The 21,430-nt window shown below is 37.9% G+C and overlaps 1 protein-coding gene across 1 annotated transcript in view; it reads left to right on the top strand.

Annotated features, from left to right (window-relative positions):
* The window catches only part of LOC126161827 (regulating synaptic membrane exocytosis protein 2), a 1,269,779-nt gene that overhangs the window by 407,841 nt on the left and 840,508 nt on the right, over positions 1-21,430 (top strand). Inside the window, 1 exon segment of the mRNA XM_049917929.1 lies at positions 17,605-17,824. Coding sequence (XP_049773886.1) covers positions 17,605-17,824 — 220 coding nt within the window.

Genomic DNA, 21,430 nt, shown 5'->3' with positions numbered 1-21,430 from the left:
CTTTTTTCTCTAAGAATTAGAAAAAGCATTTTTATAATGAAGAAATTCATTATTTTTGTGTGTCATAAAATGTATCATCCAAATGAATGAATACATTTTCCTTGTTTAGAAAAATTGTCAGAATTCTTATGAAGCATACTAATTTAATTGCATTATAGGGATATTCTAAGCTGGAGCAACCAGGGCAGTGCAGTGCCCTGGGGTCCCTGAGAGCGAAAGAATACAGTAGAAAAAAAATTACGTTGTGAAGTACAAGTGGAAAAGTAGGAAATGAGATGCGCACAGATGCTAGTGATCAAAATCTGAGCTCCATCAAACATAGATAAAGACTCACTAAGAAGAAAGTCAATCCATAGCCTATAACAAAAGTGTAACTAGTGAAAAAATTTCTGTATGCAGAGAGTAAGCATGGTTTAAATAAATACACAGTATGAAAACAATTGAACATAAAGATTGTCTTTTATTAAAGTATTGATAACCATCTGTCAGAATTTATGAAAAAATAATTTAAAATTAAAACTAAAATGACCAGAACTGTTTCATTTATCAAAAATCCGCAGGCTGCTATGCAGTGCTCCCACACATTTTGCACATTGCAGTCCAGAGAGGAGATGTCACTTATTTTTTAGTTTTGAATGCAATTTCACCATTATTGGCTGTTTTCAACTCTCAGTATTGACTGGTCTCTTTCACACTTTAATTAAATTAAATGAATGGACCAGCTGCCTTTCTGTACTCCCTACTGTAGTATCCCACTGTGGCTGCCGGACCTGGGTTCTCTGTAAGAAATTGTGGTTTTTTCATTATGAAGTATGTAGCGCTATAACTGATCCATCCATTTGCTCCCTTCGACTATTGCTTTTATGCTCATCTGTTCATTTTTCCATCCTCTTCATTGTATCTGCTTACACATGCTCACAACTGCATGTTATTTTATACATACAGGAATATCTAATGCCTGCCAAGGATACTTGTTAGCCATTAGAAGAAGCACGGATGTATGCAGTAGAGTACTGTATACTTGTGGGTAGGTGCCTATAGGGACAGACTGATATCAGCAACATGCAATCTGTGCTTTCATGCAAAAGCAACAATATCACAAATGCAAACATGGGTAACTTACTTTCCACTTTTGAACTAAACAACCCAAAAAACATGCACCATGAACTTATTTGTTAATATGTATAGGCTTTGAGCAGGCAGCAGGGGATGAAGTAATTATTTTTGGGAAAAAATCTGTAAAATAAAAATGTATTGCTCTGTACCATTCTGGACATGTTACCTAACCCTGTGCTTTGTAATATACTTGGACACTCCTGGGCATTCTGGCCACAAAGTGTTTGAGACATTGCTGTTCGAAACTTTCATTGGTGGCCCAATGAGGTCATCCATTGCATTCACTGCACTGCACAGTTCAACTGGTCCCAAGAATCTTTTATTGAGTTCAGATTAAAACTGCTGTCCATTCCATTTGGTATGTAACAATATTATGAAACAGATAGTTGCTACTCACTATGTAGCAGAGGTGCTGAGTCACAGATAGGCACAACAATAGACCTGTCACAAAATAAGCTTTTGGTTAAAAAGGCCTTGCAAACTCAACTCACACACATGACCACAGTCTCTGGCTCAACTCACAAACACATGACCGCAGTCTTTGGCAAAGTGTGTGTGAGTTGAGTTTGCATTGTGTGTGTGTGTGTGTGTGTGTGTGTGTGTGTTTGACAAGGCCTTGTTGACCGAAAGCTTATTTTGTGACAGTCTTTTTGTTGTGCCTATCTGCGACTCAGCTTCTCCGTTATACGGTGAATACCAAATTTTTTCATAATATTGTCCATTCCATTTGGTTGATTCCTTTTTTTGGGGGAAGGTACTCACTAGGTAGGTGCAGTGTGCTTGAGCATTATTGTCTTGAAAGATGAACCAGAGCTGAAATTTGCACTGTTGGGCTTGACAATAGGTTAACGAATCCTGTTCTGGTATTGAACAGCCCTCAATAGTGATAACAGGTATACAGCACTTGTACATGATCAGGACCAAAACATGACTGACTCACCTCCCTGCTGAACTCAAGGGACTGCATGTCTGAGTTATACATAGTTATTGGTTGTCTCCACAATATTCTATGACAAACATCAGATGTCACACTTATCCTGCACCTATAGGTGAAGAGGAGTCAATGCCATTGATACAGGTTCCATTCCATTATTCTTGTGCAAAGATTCTTTGCTTATCATGGTGCTAGAGTACTGTTGTTCACAGTGGCTAGCTAGAGGCTGAAGTGATAGTGCATAGATGGTTGTGTACTGTCTGAGTTGACAAAGCCCTTCCAGTCACTTCCAAAAAGGCCCTGTGGATTCTTCTTTCATTCTCCTAGGGGGTACCTACAAACTGTAATCTCTAGCCCCTGTGAGGCAGTTATTCAGTGTTTTATGTCACATGGTACTGGTTGAAAATTAAAATGAGGTAGTTATGGTGTAGGGCAGATCAGTGGGCACTGTACTGGTAATCCGTAAAACATTCCAAGTGTTCAATTTGTTTCACACCTTTGTGTTACACCAACTGATAAAACATGGGAAGCCCCCAGAAGTGAAGGAGGAAGCAGAGGAAACTTCATGGATTGATCATTTATGTGATATGTTTTGGTGATTACAAAATCAAGTCCAAATTTACAGAGAACTTGATGGTATGAGCCCCCTTATTGGTATGATGTTGCATCCTCTCTGGCCTGGATGCTTGCACTAATCCTGTTGGAAAAGGTGTCACAAAGACTGAGGCAAGCTGGCCTTTTACTGTTACAGCTGGTCCATGATATCCTGGATATTGGCACTGGCATGGAGTTCACATTGAGCTGGTTCCACACGTGTTCTATTGGGTACAGATCTGGTCTTGCTGCCAACAGGGGTTCTTCAACATCACTCAGACAATGCATAGAAACACGTGCTATGTATGTGTACAAGCACTGTTCTGTTGAAAAATGGCACCACAATATTGTTTCACGAGAGGCAGCACACGAGGACACAGGACCATTGTGCTGTGTTCCTACCAGACTTGACCCGAAGTCATATCTGATGGCTTTCCACACCATGACACCAGGTGTAACACTGCTGTGACCCTCCAAAACATTGGAAGAGTGGGACCTCACCCCAGATCACCACCATTCTCGCTGACTGTGATCATCCAGGGTAGTGCACAACCACAATTTTTTCACTGAACACAATACGATGCCATCGATCAACAGTCCGTACTTCCCAGTCATGGCACCAGTCTGAACAAGCTGTTTGTGTTTTGCCATTAACGACAACCTACACGTGGGACAATAATTCCATAGTCCAGATGCTGCTAGTCTCTGACCATTGGTGTGGGATAACACAGAATGTTGCAGGGACTCCATTACTTTCTCTGGGATGTCAGGCATAAATGTGAAGGGATTACAATTTGCATGGTGTACAATATGTTGATTCTTCCTTGTGGTTGCCACCCCCAGACCTGGTTGGTTGGATCCTAGATGATGAGTATGCCTGTCTTCATGTTCCCTTTCAGTACAGTGTCAAGTTAATGTCATATCCAGATGACCTGGAAATCAGGATTTTCCACAATTCAATCAGCTGGCCAGATGAGATCCACAATGGGCACCCCTTTCAAACACTGTCAGTTTCTGATAATGCTGTCTCAATGAGAACACAGCATATTTGTGTCCTTCACAGTGATCATTTAACATCTGACACTATGCATGCCCCTTATACATTATAACAGGCCTACTTACCTGCCAGTGGTGTGTATGTACCACTTTGACATCTGACCACGTGTTCTGAGTGCTTCACATTTTTTATCAGGCAGTGTAAAATGCAAGAAATTAGTGAACTACACCATTCAAGCGAAGTGTTTTGCTATTTGAACATAATCAAAGATGATTCAGGAAATTATTAAGAGGTGAGGAAATGCAAGTCATTTATTTTCTTTAACAGGTGAAGATCAATTTGTGTTAGGTCTAAAGCATTGAGCAGTTGAATTTATTGAATGAATGGCACTAGATCAGAGCATATATTGCAGCCAGAACTATGAAAGAGCAGCTGTAATGATTGATTTATACAATACTATACTCCCACCTATTTCATCAATTGCGGAAGAAACAGTTTAAATTTTTTACTACAGGTACTGTGGAGGCTACTCAAGAAACAGTCCTGTTTTTCAAAACTGGTAAGAATATTAGAAAAAAATATGTACAACAAATTAACCACAGCATGCTGTGGTGGGAGAATTTAAAAATTTGTCCTGTGAGTATTTCCAAAGTGACATTAGAGCAACTAAACCCAGTTTATTGTGCTGGGGTGTACATCATCATCTGTGCATTATAGAAACATATATTAATGTTAATATGTCTCTGACAAACATAACTTTTTTGAGTTGTAAATGTAATGAATGAAGTGTAATAACAGAAATTTAAAAAAATGAAATTGAATTCTACTCTGTTTTACAGTTTTAGTGACTCAGACCAAACATATAATGCCTTTCAGTCCAAAGGATGGATTTTACAGCTGCACATATTGTCATCAGTACAGTGATGTGATAAATAGAGACCATTAATGTTTCATTCCTGATACTGCTTGTTGAAGTTCTGTACATCTGTCAGAGATAGGATATTGAGTGTAAATTCTTTAACAACTCAATAAAACAGTAAAAGACATGAGCTTTGAGTCGGCAAGAGGCTGACAGAAACAGTAGCATGAGTTAGAGTTACTTCTTTTACCCAAGGATTGATGCCTTTTAAATAGGTGGTTTCAAGACAATCACAGAGCAACACAGAATATGTCAGTATTTTCTATCTGTGATGAAGATTTTGAAAGTAGGCTCTTCAATTTGCAGTGACATTTCTTCTGTGTTTCCAGCACAGCTGATGTTCATAAGAACTTCATTTGAAACATAGGCATCAGAACAGCCTGTTGCAAAAGACTGAACAGAACTGTTATTAGCAAAACATAGGTCACTGGTATCTAGTTATTCTAATGTATGCAGTCTTGTGACATATCCAATGGTACTTGTGAGTGTAGCAAGTGCTGAGCATTGTTTTTCTTAATACAAAAACAATTAAAAAAACTACTTATCTACAATGAGCCAGGAACGGGTGTTTTGTTTAGCAACATTATCAACAGAAACTTAAGGAGCACAGAATATTGGTGATTCTAAAATAGTAACTGATTTTGCAGATACTAAATTGAGAAAAAATGTTTAGGTAAGACAAAAAAGATATTTTATGTTCGGTTTATATTTTAACAAAGATATTCATATTTAAGTAATTCTTTCAAATTAACTATTTATTCCTGTTTTGTCATACAAGCCGGTATTAGTTACTATTTCACCTCATTGCTGTACTAGTTTGTGTTGTACACAATTAATTTTCAGTGTATGTATTCTAAATGTTAGACAGTTGTATTATTAGTTAAGTACAGATTTTCATAAGAAAAACTGTTTGGTTTTGAATATGTTGAAATTTACTTTGGATAGTGTGCAGTAATTGCAGTGATGTAGGGATGAGTAGCTCTTTCCAAATATTGATACATCAGAGAAAATATTTTTAGGATTGTATATTGTTCTATTCAAATACTAAAAATAAAATAGATCATAAAAAGTCTAATTTATGTAGTTCATGATTCATGCTGAATGGGAGTTGCTGAGATGATGACATAATTGGTTGGTGCAAGGGGTGGAAAGAGATGACTAACAAAGTGTGTGAAGTTTTGATGAGTGGTTATAGGGGAAAAGAACTGGTGCGGAAGAGAGTGTTGGGCCCACATCTTAGTTACTTTCCTAAGGTCTCCAAGACTGTTGTTACACTGCTGTCCATTCAGTCAGTTACGGAAGTCAAATATTGTACACATAAAAGATACTTTGTGGAAAGCCACTTTATGTGCCTGTAGGCAAAGAAGACATTACTAACAGGTATATTGTTTTAAAGATACATATGACAAACATATAGGTTGTGAAGAATGTAAGTCAAGAATTCACCCTCTCTGGCATAAAGTATGTTTGCGTCTTACAATCACACATGTCACAAAGCTTTATTGATATCTGATATTTAGAGTACACACAGGAGTGCAGAAGTAATCCGATTTGCTCACAGTGTTCCACATCCAATTGATTGGACAATCACATGGACACTCTGAATTTGTTAACACATGGTTTGAAGCTGTGAGTCTGGGTTGTGAGTCATGCTTGGGTAGCTCAGTTGGTAGAGCACTTGCCTGCAAAAGGAAAAGATCCAGAGTTCGAGTCTCAGTCTAGCACACAGTTTTAATCTGTCAGGGGGTTTCATATCAGTGCACACTCCGCTGCAGAGTGAAAATCTCATTCTGGAACACATAAACAGAAAAAATAAAAAAAGTGATTGGAACAGGTCAAACACAGGCACAGAAACACACACCCACACTGATTTATTTTATCTGCCACTTTTTCAGGTTTTGCATAGTTACTCTTTTTTTATTGAAATTCTTCTCATTTTTGTGTCTTTTTCTCCCCTCAACCAAGTGCTTATATTTACCCAGTCAAGTGTATGGTCATCCATACAAAAAGAAAAGAAAGAAAGGGGGAAACTAAAAGCTCTCTTCTTTTTATCTTATTTTCCTAACTGAGTGACACACTTCGCACCCTGTCTGATGATACTTTAAGACATTCACAGAAACACAGAAGTAATCCTTCCCATATTTGACTTTATGTTAGTGTGACAGAAATCTTCAGCAACATTTCCATAATAACAAATCCCCTGTCAAATGATTTATTAAGTGCAGATTGTTTCAGAGAAGTAGTCCAGCAAAACTTGTTAACTAGGATAATTATAAGTGCTTTATCTTGATCTGGGCTTGTTCCACTTCATTTTCAGTGTTATATCTGCTCTCAGTAAATAATGGTCACTTAAACTCATAATTCAACTGCCAAGAGCTATTAATAATAACTTCTTTATTACAGTTGGTTTCAGTCTTCAGATCATCATCAGGTGTCCTGCATATCAAGGGAGTGAACAGATGAAATGCACTTCTTATTTAACTGTCTCTACAATGTTATGTGGTGTACATATTAACAGAAACTCTTGTAATATGATATTGCATGTTCACTTAAAGTCATTTATAACAGCTTACATGGCAGTGTTAAAATTATGGCATCAGACAGCATAAAATCCACCCTACAGCACTCATATTAAAAGTAAAACAGAACAGTGGGACTGACAAGAGTTCATACATTTAATTAAATACGTAAATATGATGCATTTGTATAGTCTTACTTGCTGTTGGTATTAAAATACTTTATATTGCCCATAATAAAATGTGACAAATGCTGTTAATCTGCATCCTATATATACAGTTTCCAGCATTTCGTGTAAGGACCATATTTGTAACTACATAGCTGATTTATATTTACAAGTTAACCCAAAGATGATACAGTATTGGTTTGACTTGTTAACATAAATCACCTGTGTAGTCACCAGTTTGAAGAGTGCTTCCACTCGGAATGATGGAAATTGTATTTATAGAATGGAGGTCAACAGTGTTTGATACATTGTGCTATGGACATATAGTGTATTAATATTGTCCGTCCCATTGATTTGTATGTTGTACTTCCAATTTTAATGATGTAGGATGGATTTTCTGCTATTTGGCACCACAGTTTAAACATTAATATGTAAGATGTTATAAATCACTTTTAGGGAATATGTGACATCACTTTATGACAGTTTTTGTGAATGTGTACACTGGATAGCACTATAGAGATAGTTAAATATGAAATGCATTCCACTTGTTCTCTCCCTTGAATTGAACACAATTGTAATACAGAAAATTATTATCAGCAGATCTTTTCTTTTTTTTAGAAAATGTTTATGAATTCTGAGGCACTGCCTTCACAAAATATAATACTGATTTATCCTATAAAACAAACACTACAGATCTGAAGAAGCAAAGTGAATGTTGCTGATAACCTTTAACTAGGGGTTGAAGAATTTAATAGCAAAAAGCTGTAGCAGTGCTTGTATTAAGGAAAGAAGTTAGAACCAACCACAGTAACTTGAGAGAAATTTACGTTAAGCCCTGGATGTAACCTTTACACCATCCCTCATCTCTGACCAAACGTCATGAATATCTCACTTAAAGAACAGAGTAGGTAGTGTCAGAGGCTGGATTGTGTATTGATGTTTTTGTAATGAAGTAAACAACTGATAAAATTAGTGAATGTAATCACAGAACATACATTGCATTTGTTGGTTATTTTAGAGCCTTTGATAGAGTACTAGAAAGGAAACTTTAGAAGATCATGGTTGGAAGAGATATATCTAATAACTTATAGAGACATTGCACGTTTTATACAGTACTTAAATCTGTAGCAGCCTATACTAGACTAGAGGACAAAACCAGAATAATTTTGTCCTTTAACACAAATGGGCAGATTAAAGAATCTACTCACCAAGTGGCATAACTGAATAGGTAAAAAAAATCTACTCACCAAGTGCCTGTAAGAAAAAACATAAATGAAATGTATAAGATTTCGGAGCCAGTGGCTCCTTCTTCTGGCAGAAGGTTAGAAAAGGAAGGAAGAGGGATGAAGGAAAGGGACTAGTGAGGCTTAGAAAATGGTGTGATTTACAGAAAAGTTGCCATGAACCCCAGGTCATGGGAGACTTACCAGACAGGATGAGAAGGAAAGAGTCCCCATTTCCTAAATGTCATTAGTCATTTTGCTTCATCAATCTTTCTTCCCCTTCAACCCTTTTGCCAGAAGAAGGAACTACTGGCTCCAAAAGCTTTTACATTTTCTTAACTTTTATATATTTTTTCTCCTGCAGACAATTGGTGAATAGACTTTTTAACTATTCTGTTGTATTATATTTCCAGTAATTTTGTCCTAATGTTCCAGTTTGCAGATATGGTCTTAAGGTGTACTTTCTTTGGTTGTACATCTCCATCCTTTGAGCAGGTTGACATCATACACAAAATTTAGAAATTTAACAAAGTATTCAGTACAACACATAGGCCCAAGGAAAAAAGAAGTGAAGTAGGGAAACTACTGAAGTTTTACCAGGCTATAGGTGTAATAATTGACATTTATGGTACTGAAGAAAGACTTCTTACTAGCAAAGCAGAAGTAGCTCCCAGGTCTTGTAAATGTGATATCTTGATTTGATAGTTCTCATAATGGAGAAGGACAGATTAAATAACAAAACAAACACACATTACCCTTCACCAGCATCTTTAGCATACATGAGAGATATCACCAAAAATTGAGATCTCTTGTAAATTTATGAATGTCATTCCATAAGACATGGCAACTATGGTACATTGTAATCACAGTAAATACATTCAAAAGCCCATGGCCGGCAGTACCAAATTAACTGACAGACTGCACATTCAGCATGAGCTTGGCTGTCCTGCAGAGTGGATCTAAACAGAATGGAACAGTGAGCATACATGAAAACTCTGTTTCTTGCAGGCATAAATGTTACTCAGTGTCATGTGGAACTGCAAGCAGCTGTGGGTGACATGTCATTGCCCTATAGAATGGTTCCACATTGGATGAAGGCTTTGCGATGTGGATGCAATGACAGACTTGCTGCGAAGTGGGTAGCCCACATCGGCCTGTATAGACCTGCCTGTGAATGTTTAATAGAGGACCAATGTTGGACTTTGAAACACATCTGATTAAATGGTATTGTTGGCGGTCCAATAATCTAGCAGCCTAAGCTTTTTATTTCAGTGATCTTCATCTACTGGATAAGTGCTAACTAGTTTCACCACTACAAGATTTGTTTCAATTGGATTTCAGCTGCTCAATAATGCTACATTCAAGGAACATAAATTTCTGCATTACTCAGGATAACAAAAAGTTTCCACAAAGTAAAGTCATACATTCACTTTAAACACAATTATTGATAGTCACTACCATTGTCATACATTTCTGTTCATGGCTAAACACGACGCAGGTCAAGTCTAGTCAAATATCTTCACTTGCTGTTGTAATAGTCAAGATGTGCTGTCCTCTTTGCGATCCACTGGTCGGCACAGTAGATGCAAACAACTAATATCAGCACTCTGTATTTATAATTGCTTCTTGGTAAAAATAATTGTCACAGATCAGTATAATTTGGTTGATATGCCATTACAACCAACTCATAGCCTCAACATTACATCTGACCACCATACCATTCACTGGGCACCCTCGGTTCTTTACTATCGATTCTTGGCCTATCCTCGACCTATAGAAGCAAAATATGCTTATCTTTGAGTAATGGAATTTTGTAAACCTTCGTCACCAATTTAGTAAAGGCCTTGTTGCTACCACTGTGGAGGCCGAGTTGCCACTGTTGTTATGGTAGACAGAGTTTGTGGGTTCTGACCCCAGGGTCAGGTAACAGGAAAAAAGTATGAAAGTTCTACAACACTCTAATAAATTAGTAACAAAGTCACACAAATGAGTTAAAAGGGCTTACTTATCTTTGTGACTTTTTGAATAATGAAGTCTGCAACACTGCATGTAATATAACACAGAAAAGGCCCTCAATGGCTAAGTGCAAATAATCATAGGTAAATTTACAACTGTCTGTTCACTTCTAAAAGTTCACTAAATGACGTTCCCTGTCTGTCAGCCCTGGGCAATGACCTATAACCAAGTGGTCGAGAGCTGCCCTTCTGTCTTCCAAGTAGGCTTCACTATTGTCGTCTGTTCATTGCAGGATTGTACTCAGCTGGCAATTGGCAGAGGCAAAGTCAATATCTTCATCCTTAGCACCATGTGTGGTGCTGGTAGAACTCATGCAAGTGGCGAGTCTCTGTGGCACTGGCACCAGTTAGCATCTTTGTGCCTGTGCTGCTTTTGCCCTGGCTGTGTGTTGTTCAGACAACACAGCAGGGAACATGGATCCCTTACAACTGTGCAAGAATTAATGACCTGGGCAGCTAATCAAGGGCAACACTGTTTTGCATTTTATGACAGGACTTGAAGGTGCACAAGAAATGTTCAAAATGCATACCACACCAGTTAACAGATGTGCAGAAGTGGATACAATATAAGTCAAGCCATGTCAGCCTGGAGATGTGAGACCAGCCATGTCAACCTAGAGTGATTTGAGTGGGAAGAGAATGACATGCTCAGTCACTTTATTGCAGCTGCTTAAGCCCGGACACACGTATGAACCAGAATTGAAGATCCACTTAGCAGAATGGCATTATCTAGGTGCACCATGATGACATAAGGTTCAGCAGAATCAATCAGCCATGAAGGTTATGATCGTTCTAGCATATGACAACTATGGTATTCTGTAGTGTCATCATGTCAGGGAGTGCAATACTATCAATACTCAATACTGCCGCAACTTTCTGCAGTTCCTTTGGCTATGTACATTTTGAAGAAAACATCTGGCACAGCTGGATAATGCAATCATTCTCCATGACAACACTACAGCCCACACTGCAGATGTCATCAAGTGATGTCCACAGTGGTAGGAGTGGGAAATCCTGAAAATCCTCCCCCACACACCCTACTCACCAGACTCACCAGACCTCAGTCTCCTCAACTTCAACTTCATTCCACAACTGAAGAAACCATTGTGTAGGAAGCACCTTGCAAACACAGCAGATATTGTCGTGGCATTTCGGTACCAGGTAGCAAATCTTGATGACAATCTCAGTGGCATTCAGCACCTACCCCATCATTGGCAACAATGTGGGTACACAGGCAGACTATTTTGAATAACAGTTGCTGACTGTGATTCATTTTTATTCCATTTGTACACATGCACAGTAAATTTACACAGAGTACCAATGTGTGTGTTTTATATCATTTATTGCCATGACCATCTGTTCTGGAACCCTATTTTATTTTGGCATTAAGATACACACTGTGTTACTGGTTCATGGACATCGTGGAATTCCAATGTTGTCACATTATCCCAAGACCACCATATTGTCATGACTTACGGAATGACCCTCATAGAATGGATGAATTATGCAGATTTTGCAAGATCACTATTTAAGTTCAGCCTGAGAGCTTCAGCAGATAGGATGCACTGAAGACCACTGATGTTATGAACAGGTTAGGAGGCTATAATTATTGCTAATGAGTATGTACAGTACTTGCAACATTAAAAATAAGAATATAATCATTCTATGGGCAGTATTTTAATTTTATAAATGCAGGGAAATAAAATTGTTTTAATCTATAAGAAAAAGCGTTCATGGTATCGTGGTAATGCATTGTGCATGAGAAGTAATTTTACTTGTTGCTGCTTCTTAATTCATTGACAAAGAACTTAAGGCAGGGTTTGTGGATATTTCATTACCATTGCATTACAGGAAGATGATCTGTTTTAAACCCTGCGTTACTTTAAATAGGTTGTGGAAACCAATAATTGTTAAACTAAATGCTTTTATGGCCTTCACAGCTCCCAATAGCTGGTTCTCAACAGCTCTCCTGAAAGTTTTTTGTGTTTATCAAAGTTTGGAAAACATCTATATTCAAGTTCTGTATTAATTATGCTTATGTTCAGTGAAATATGTCTCACAACTATGTGTTGCATAATGCCTCAAGCCTCATGAGAATATCTTGTAGTGAAACACAGTTATTAAATCTGTAGAAGGAATTGTCTGACTCCTATGTATAATACAGTTCTTATTACTTTCATTGTAAAAACCACAAGGAACTGTTTTTCCCACTTCTTAGATGTTCTATATTATTATTAAATGATACACAGCCTCTCTTTATTCGAACACTACACATTTCACACACAAGCAATTTATGTCTTAAATAACATTATCATCAATATCTTTATCGATATATGCAGTTGATCAGACCTAGTTTCAATTTCTGTAAACTATCTTACACTCATATTTTCTCACTATCATTAGCTTTAAACTTACTTTTTCAGCTCAAAAAGATATTTGACAAAGCATGTTTAAAGCATACGTTAAGGAAGCATTAAAGTGTAAGTTAGGTTTAAAAATCGGAAGATGGCTTATTGAAACTAGAACTGGTCATGATCAATTTTGTATATAATCTGGACAGATGATAAATTATTTTTATCTTTGCAGAAGAGGGAACCAAGGTTTTATGTTGGTAATTTTTTTCTGAATTTGCTTGATTTGAGCAAATTTGCTACAGTGAAGTACATGACAGCATCAGTAACAGAAATAGTGGGATAAGAACAGTGCAGTAAACAAAAAGTCTCATAAATTCTAACATCATCAAGTAACATGACAAAAAATAAAGCATTAATTTAAATAAATTCATTGGTGGTCATAATTGAAGACACAGTCTTAGGATGATTATGTAATATAAAGAAAACTTCTTGTGAGGTCATTAGTGAGCTCTGATGCTATATTAAATTATAGCAGTAATCAGAAGCAGTTTTTTTTCTTAGTAGCATTGTAGTAACGAATACATACTTTCATAGTGGTAACATTCATGTTTGAAAAGAAAAGGTTATTTTTGAAGGTGAGTGAACTTGGTAAAAAAAACTTATGAATAACCCTGATATTTTGACGTAGTCTGTATTATACTGTAACAATTTTATGAAAAGGGTAGTTGCTACTCACCATATAGTGGATATGCTGAATCGCACTAGACACAACAAGAATACTGTTGGAAAGTGAGCTTTCAGCCTACAAGGCCTTTGTCTGGCTCCAGCTGCCAGAGACTGTGGTCATGTGTGTGTGAGTTGCTTTTGTCTGAGTGTATGTGTGTGTGTATGTTGTCTATTTTCAACAAAGCTCACTTTCCAACTGTCTTTTTGTTGTGCCTACTGCAACTCAGCATCTCCACTACGTAGTGAGTAGCAACTATCTTTTTCATAATATTGTTACTTTCCATCCTGGATTTGCCATTGTCTGAATTATCCTGTTTAGATATACTCTGAGAACCTCACCATTACTTGGAACTTCGCTATCTGTACCTCTGTGGTAAAAGCTGTGTTAGTATCAAATACTACCGCACATCTTTGAGTATACTTTGCATGCAGGAAGCAGTGAGCCTTCTAACTGTTGATGGCCATGGCTTATTCTAGTCCTCAGTTTTGCAATATCTGTTTTTCAGCAACAGTTTCTCATTATCTCCTTATCTTTGTATAACTTAACAATGCAGGAAGAGACAGATGGCTGCTTACTGTAAAGAAGACATGTTAAGTTGCAGATGGGCACAATTCAAAGACACTTACATAAGATTTTGGCCACAGCCTTCATCAGCAAAAGAGAGACACACACCATCCATACACACAAGTGCACATCATGCACATTTGACTGCCAACTCCAGCATCTTGGGCCAGAGTGCCTGTCTGCAGCTTAATGTGTCTTCTTTATGGGAAGTACCAATTTGTCTTTCTATACATTGTTGTTATTCCTATTTGGAGTTTCCATTGTTTGTATAACTTAAAACATTTTCAGAGCCTGATTTTTTTGTTGACCGAAATACAAGTAGGTAAACAGCTAAATACTCTTAATTATAGAGTCTGTTTGTTTTTTGAAGGTACACAGGCACCGTAATCTAAAAATTCTCATGATTATTTTAGTATTGGGTTGTTAAATGCTAATGAACCAGAAGTGATTATAAGTATATATTAAATCTGCGATGTATGAGTTCAGAGTTTTGTCACATTTATAGTTCTTAATTGTAAAAAATGTAACAGTTTCATGAACTTCAAGATTTATTGCAAATTATGACTTAAATCTGTTGTCTGTAATAACATGAATGATGAGAAATAAGCCATGTTAATTGTTGAAACTTCAGCGACAGTAAATTGGAACATAAAAAAACATAAATAATTCTCATATGACACATGTTAGAGATTTCGCATTAGACATTTCATTCCTTAATATATCTGTGATTTAAAGAAAAATATTTTGTAACTTAAATTGTAATTTTTGCTTACTGATATCATTGTTATTTTTATGTATTGTGTACACTAAGATAATAGATACCTTTGATGATGACTGTAAGTGCAGTAAAAGGCACTTTGTTCATCAACAAACCACATGTTCACCAAAGTGTCCATAGTGAATGTGACCTACATAACAGTAAACCATCCTTACACAGAATAGTTCAGATTTTCAAACTATTTATGATAGACTTGTACTGATTAAGAAATATTACAGGTTACATGAGACTATTTGGTCATCAGAAACTGTTGTACAGGAGCAAGGGCACAGAGTAAAACCATATAAATGAGCAAAAGTGGTAGTTAGAAGAGAAAAAATGAGAATAGGTTAATATAAAAACAGTGATGTCCTAGTAATTCATTTAGTAAGTTTTCCAAAATAAATGTTGTTCAATGTTTTTTGCATTAAAATCACTCTAGTCAAACTGACTGCAATTCTGTTTAACTAGTTGTCTTATAGGTACCAAGATCTTTATTACATTTGTCAAGTTAGTGGTAACTACACTGCCCACATAAAACTCTTATATTTCATAAAAATGGACCAGTAGTCCAATCTGTCTCAAGATTCACTTGTTGTTCGCTGTAACTGTGCAGAATATAGTAGGACATTATTTAATTTGAAGGAGTTTAAACTGAGTTGTTTAGTGGAATCTGTGAGCCACCTGTTAAGTGAAGTTACTGAAACAATATAAAATTCCAGTATTTTAGAAGGAAGTGCCAAACATTCAAGACACTATGTTTGAGAATCAAACATTCCATTTATATTTATTGTAATTAAACAAGAAAAGACAAAACCATTCATAAAACCATAACTGTCATTGCAAATTTATTTTACTGTGGCATTCATGAGGAATGGAAAATGTTAAAGCAAACAGAATTTGTGGACTACAGAAGCAAATTTAATAAAATTTGACAACTTCACATTTAGAAGAAACATATTTTTTGGTTTTACTTCATCGCGAAAGGATGTTTCTCTCTGTCCGCATTACATTAATGTAGCTTAAATGTGCTTCAGAGGTGATTAAAAGTGAATCCTGTTAATAAGTTAAATGACGTAGTGAAAGTTGTGGGAAGATTTACTTGAATGAACACTATGTCTGGAAAAAATAAACCATTACTGCACCTTCATCATCAGTGTTAAACAGAGTTCATGTGTCAGTTAACTGTCCCTTTAACATTGGTTTGAACTCTACTGGGAGAATAGAGGGGGCAAAAGTTGAGTAAAAGTGTGTGTGTGTGTGTGTGTGTGTGTGTGTGTGTGGCTTCGTCACCTACTTTCTTTTTATTTTCAGGTTAAGATCACCTACATCTGAAAGCCCAAAAATGGTACTGAGTTAGCAATAACTTCATATTACTGCAGAATAAAGTAAAGAAATGAATACTATAATAATCATCATCCTGACAATTTTGAAATGTACCCTATGCATATGTGAGACCTATCATTGGCAAAATGTGACCTACCAACTAACTTGTAGCTTATATGTCAGTTAGAGGTGGAGAGGGAAAGAAAGGAAAGGGAAGGGATCACTGCTATCAGTTGCAGTGGGACATGATGTGGAATTGGTGGCGACGAGTGAAAATGTGTACCACACCGGGATTCAAACCCAGGATTTCATTTATATAACTTGTTGTTCTTGCCCCCATGATGTTTTGCATCAGAATTAATAATCACCACTAAGTAGTCAATCAGAAAATGGGCATAGAATATTGCTAAGGGTGATGTGGAACTTAATAGGAAGAACTAGGGAACATTTTTCAGAACAGGACTCATGTGGATCATCCTTGATAAGGGGGCTATTTAACATTTACTGGGGTTTCCTCTGTGTATTATTTTACTGTAGTACCTTTGCCCTTGATTTCTCTGCTACAATCTTCCTCCATTTTTCTTTTTATAATCTCAGTAAAATGTTTATCTCATTCTCTTACCTACATTTGCCGCATTATTTTATTTTGATTTCCCACTGGATCATTCCCTTATTTAGTTCCTTCTCTTCCCATTTTCTTTTGTCCCCAGATGAGTTTCTCTTCTCCATTCCTCTCTTCATTAACTTTTATTTTCTTTGCATTCAAAACATGTATTTATTTATTTATTTACTCGTGTCCAGAACATAACATAAACGTGTAATTACTTTCAGTATAACATTCTTCAAATATTCCATCTCTTTCCTACATCTTACATATTTATTCCCAGCTTCACTTGAATGTAGCTGTCTTTTTGACTTATCAGTTAACTACCAGAACTCATTTGGTGTACTCTTGAATTTGAATGTGGACTATTGGTATGTTGCTACTTCTTGTTCGGTCTTTGTTCTCCTGGGAAAAGTTGGATGCAGCTTTCCCTTTTGTTAAAATACCTTTGATTTTTCCTAGCTAAAATGAAGGATTTTTATAAAACTTCAAAGTTCAAGATTCCGAGGTATTTTAAATTTGCATGTATTGGTCATGCTTTTATATTTAGTTTATTTATTCCCTTGTATTTCACTTTTTGAATGAAGTGTTGAAAATGTGGACTGTAATTAAAATAATATGCTGCTTGAACACATACATAGTTTTCAGTATTCTTCCCCTAGTTCAATACAAACAACACAGTATGCTTATATTACATAACCATAAGCATAGAATTAGTACTGTATGATAAATGTGATGCTTATTTTTTGTAATGGACAGGAAGTATACAATTGATCCCCTTCTTTTCCCAGCATCCAATGTCATGGCAAGTTAGTGCTGATGGTACACGGATGATTGGTCACATGATACTCAAGAAGACTGCACGTGAAGGAATGGGTCCCAGCTCTTCTGCTGCTATCCTGGGTCTCAAGGTAGTAGGTGGCAAGCTGCTGGAGAATGGAGGGCGGGGGGCAGTGATCGAGAAGGTCAAGAAGGGCAGTATAGCTGATGTAGAGGGGCAGTTGAGGCCAGGTAATTATGTGGAAATGCTTAAAAATGTGCATATTATCCATTTAAATGTTAAATTACTGGCTTGTATTACATGTAGTACTAGAGAGAAAATGTGATACATGCTTATTGTGTGATTTATAACTTAACTTGTATACAAAAGCACCCAAAATCATACTACAGTCATCTCTGTTCGTTCTGTGCAGTCTTATTCTTTTAGAAAACATTATTTTTATCTACTGAATAGTGTGACTGAGTCTAAGCATGTTATGAGGTGGGAAAATAGAGTTCATCCAATATGCCAGAAGACAGTTAATTAGTTGATGATTTTTGTAAGCCAAAAGGACTGTAGCAAACCTTATAGAGTTACAAAACAACTAATAGGGATTGAATGCCCAGTATATAGAGCTCTTGAAGTAACAATCATAACATTTCAGTGTTGCTTCTGAATTAAATAATGTATGTTTTGCGTCCCTCTTCATATGGTGTTTAAGTGATTATTCATCCCCACTTGTACCTTTACCACTTTTCTTAATCATTTCCTTACCTGTAGTACTTGAACTTCTACTGAAATGTCAGTCACAAAAGCTCAAGAGTCATCATTTCTCTTGATATTACTAATATTGGAGACATGGAAATAAATAGTACCATTGTTCAGGGCTGAAAACATTGCCATCCACTACAGAATAAATGTACACACATACATAAAAACACATATTACTACATTGCCCTGGTCGACTATATTGTACCAACACATGAATGAGGTGATGAGTTTTATTATGTGGAGTGGGCACCTTGAGGAACGAGGTGAGGAGTGGGAGGGGGGTTGGAGGGAAGGGTGGCTAATGGCTTTGTGGTAGAGGCATTGCAGCACTATGTCTTAATTACAGTTAGGGCATGGGTGCCTCATGGGCTAGCAGTGTCTCGGTAACAACCGTAGAATAGAGCTCCATGAGAGGAAATGAACTCGCTGTGTGAAACAGAGCATACAAACATGTAGTGGCATGCATGGTAATAAACTCAGCATGCAGCTGGTGCAGATGTCTGACAACTAAGCACACAGCAACAACATTTGGCTCCCCTACTGTTGCCCACAAATAAACACTTCCATTGGTGGATCTGCCTGTACCATATAACATGCACACTCTATCACAGGTGTCTAAACTACTACGCTGTTCTACCCATGATAGCTCATCTGCCTCAATTGCAATGTCCACTAATGGGGATACTAAATACCACCACCTCTGAAAAGGCCACATAGAGCTGAAAATGGCCAGGCTTTGGCAGTGACCTCAGCACAGAACTAGAGAGGGAGCTGGCGAAAACCAACAGGAGACCAACCACTGAAGGAAGTAACATTGGTTCTGCCAGAAGGATGGAAATACATGGAGCATCAGCAGCTTTCTAGAAGGCCACAATGGTGATGCCCCACCAGGGCACAGGTGCATCTGATTTCTATGATGGGTCAGCTGTTCCCCTCCAATGTCCATCATATTCAGCTGCCGATCTTTGTGATCCACTATGACAACTGGTAGCCTACCATGCCATTGCTGAAAGGACCATGCCCAAATGGCTGCAGCCCCACAAGGAAAATACAGCAGGCCACTGTGGTCCATGGCATGTGATTTAGAGTGTAACAGAACCAGGAGACCCACAGCTGGTGCCCATCCAAACATTCCACTGGATGCACCCATTGACCAGCATCGCCTAGAAAGTAGCCAGAAAACTTGACAATGCATCATCTGGGTCTTGAATGTACACATGAAGTGCTCCACCTCCAAGTTAGAAGCTGGGTGAAATAGGGCAGTATTCAGATGGTGGGTGCCCTTGCGGACACAAGTCTTCAGACTTCCATGACACAAATTGTCTACCAGTTTTGGATGTGAATGTTGTAGAGGATTCCTCAATGGCAAAAATAACTGAGAATGCTCGAACAGTGGCAGTTGATGACATGGAGGATAGTTTGGCTATGTACTGGAAACTGGATAACACATCAACCATGAACAACAGTGTGCTGCCCAAAAATGGACCAGAGAAATCAATGTGCACCCTGTTCCAAAGGTGGTCGGGGACTGGCCAAGGAGAGACATGGTGTGGCGGTATAGCTTGATTCTGGGCGTAGGATCTGCAAGCCAGATGTTCAACATCACGATTGATTGCTGGCCAGTAGACATGACATTATGCCAATAGCTTCCTATGCGTTATACCCTATTGTGACACATGCAGCATCTGGAGTGTGCAAGGACACAATGCTAGAAAGGATGAACTTTTGACAGCATTGCTCCTGTGTGAGGGCTCCCACAACAGCATTCAGCAGATCAACTAGGAGGAAAAATGTATGCCATGCCTGATCCACACCTAGAGAGTCATGCTCTGTGCAACCGAAATTGAGAGAAAAATGATTTTCTGGAGAAGCAGCTCAGCAGCTATGGTGGTTGCAACTTTGCATGCCGTCAAAGGAAAACATGACAGGGTTTGCTTCAGGGTGACACCCAACTCAAATCCGAGAGCCTCCTGTCGATGCAGCTCCAGGTCATCAACAATGGCACGCTGAGAAAGAGGACCCACAGTTGGAGTTGGTGTGCAATCCTATCTAGCTGCTCGGAAAGAGGGCCAAATAAGGAAACTAACAGCTTATGACTGGTAACTAGGAGGAACCTTGCCCTGTACAGGAAGAAGTAAAACTATTGAACACTGAAATTATAGCTAGCACTTCCTTTTCCATCTGTAAATAATTGCACTGTGCAGCAGAGAGCATCATCAGTGTGTAAGTGATGGGCTGTTTGGTGCTGTCTGGGCTCCAATGGGACAGGACGGTACCAATGCCATCACATGCCAGGGTTAATGTTTTCCAGACAGGGGGATGAACACAAACCCTGCTTGAGAGAATGAAAAGCCCATTGACAATCTGCATACCATACAAACTTAATGCCCTTGGGGTGAAACCGGTTAAGAGGACGACATGTGCATAACACAAAATCTTACCTGAAACAGACTGGAACTCCTTCAGGTTCTTTGATGCTGGCAGATTGACAAAGGCTTTGATGCAGGTTACTAAACACATGACCCAAAAAATGCGCCTTTGAGGAGAAAAATCTGCACTTTTCCAGCTTGCAGTAAAGGCCATTCTCCAGGAAGCCTTGGAAAACATACTGAAGGTTTCATAAATGTTCCTACATCGATATATTCCTGGCACAGATAAGATCCCCAAATGAAAATGATTAAATTGATGAAGTTCAAAAGTGGTGTTGAGGACCAGGAAAGTCCAAGAAATTGCATCAAATGGCAGCTGCCCCCCCCCCCCACCCCACCCACCCACTCACAGATTCACCAACAATTTCACCTGCACAAAAAGGGATATGAGTCTCTGACATTGTGCATTGTCTTTCAATTTAAAATTGCTACAAAGTTGCACACACCATTGGGATTCTGAATCACCACTGAAAGGTTGGCCTCCTGATTCAAAAAAACAGGAGAAAAGACTCCCTGATCCTGCCAGCAATGCAGCTCTGCCTTTACCTTGTCACACATGGCATGGTAGAGGGAATGGAGTGAGGGTGATAAAATGTAGGTACCTCTGACAACTTAAGAGAAACACATGCCTTCAAATTTTCTGCCAGCCCAAGATAT

The sequence above is a fragment of the Schistocerca cancellata genome, chromosome 2 (genome assembly GCF_023864275.1).
Source record: "Schistocerca cancellata isolate TAMUIC-IGC-003103 chromosome 2, iqSchCanc2.1, whole genome shotgun sequence".
Taxonomy (NCBI): Eukaryota; Metazoa; Arthropoda; class Insecta; order Orthoptera; family Acrididae; genus Schistocerca; species Schistocerca cancellata.
Note: the sequence above shows the minus strand (reverse complement) of the source record. Positions and strands in the feature narration are given on the sequence as shown.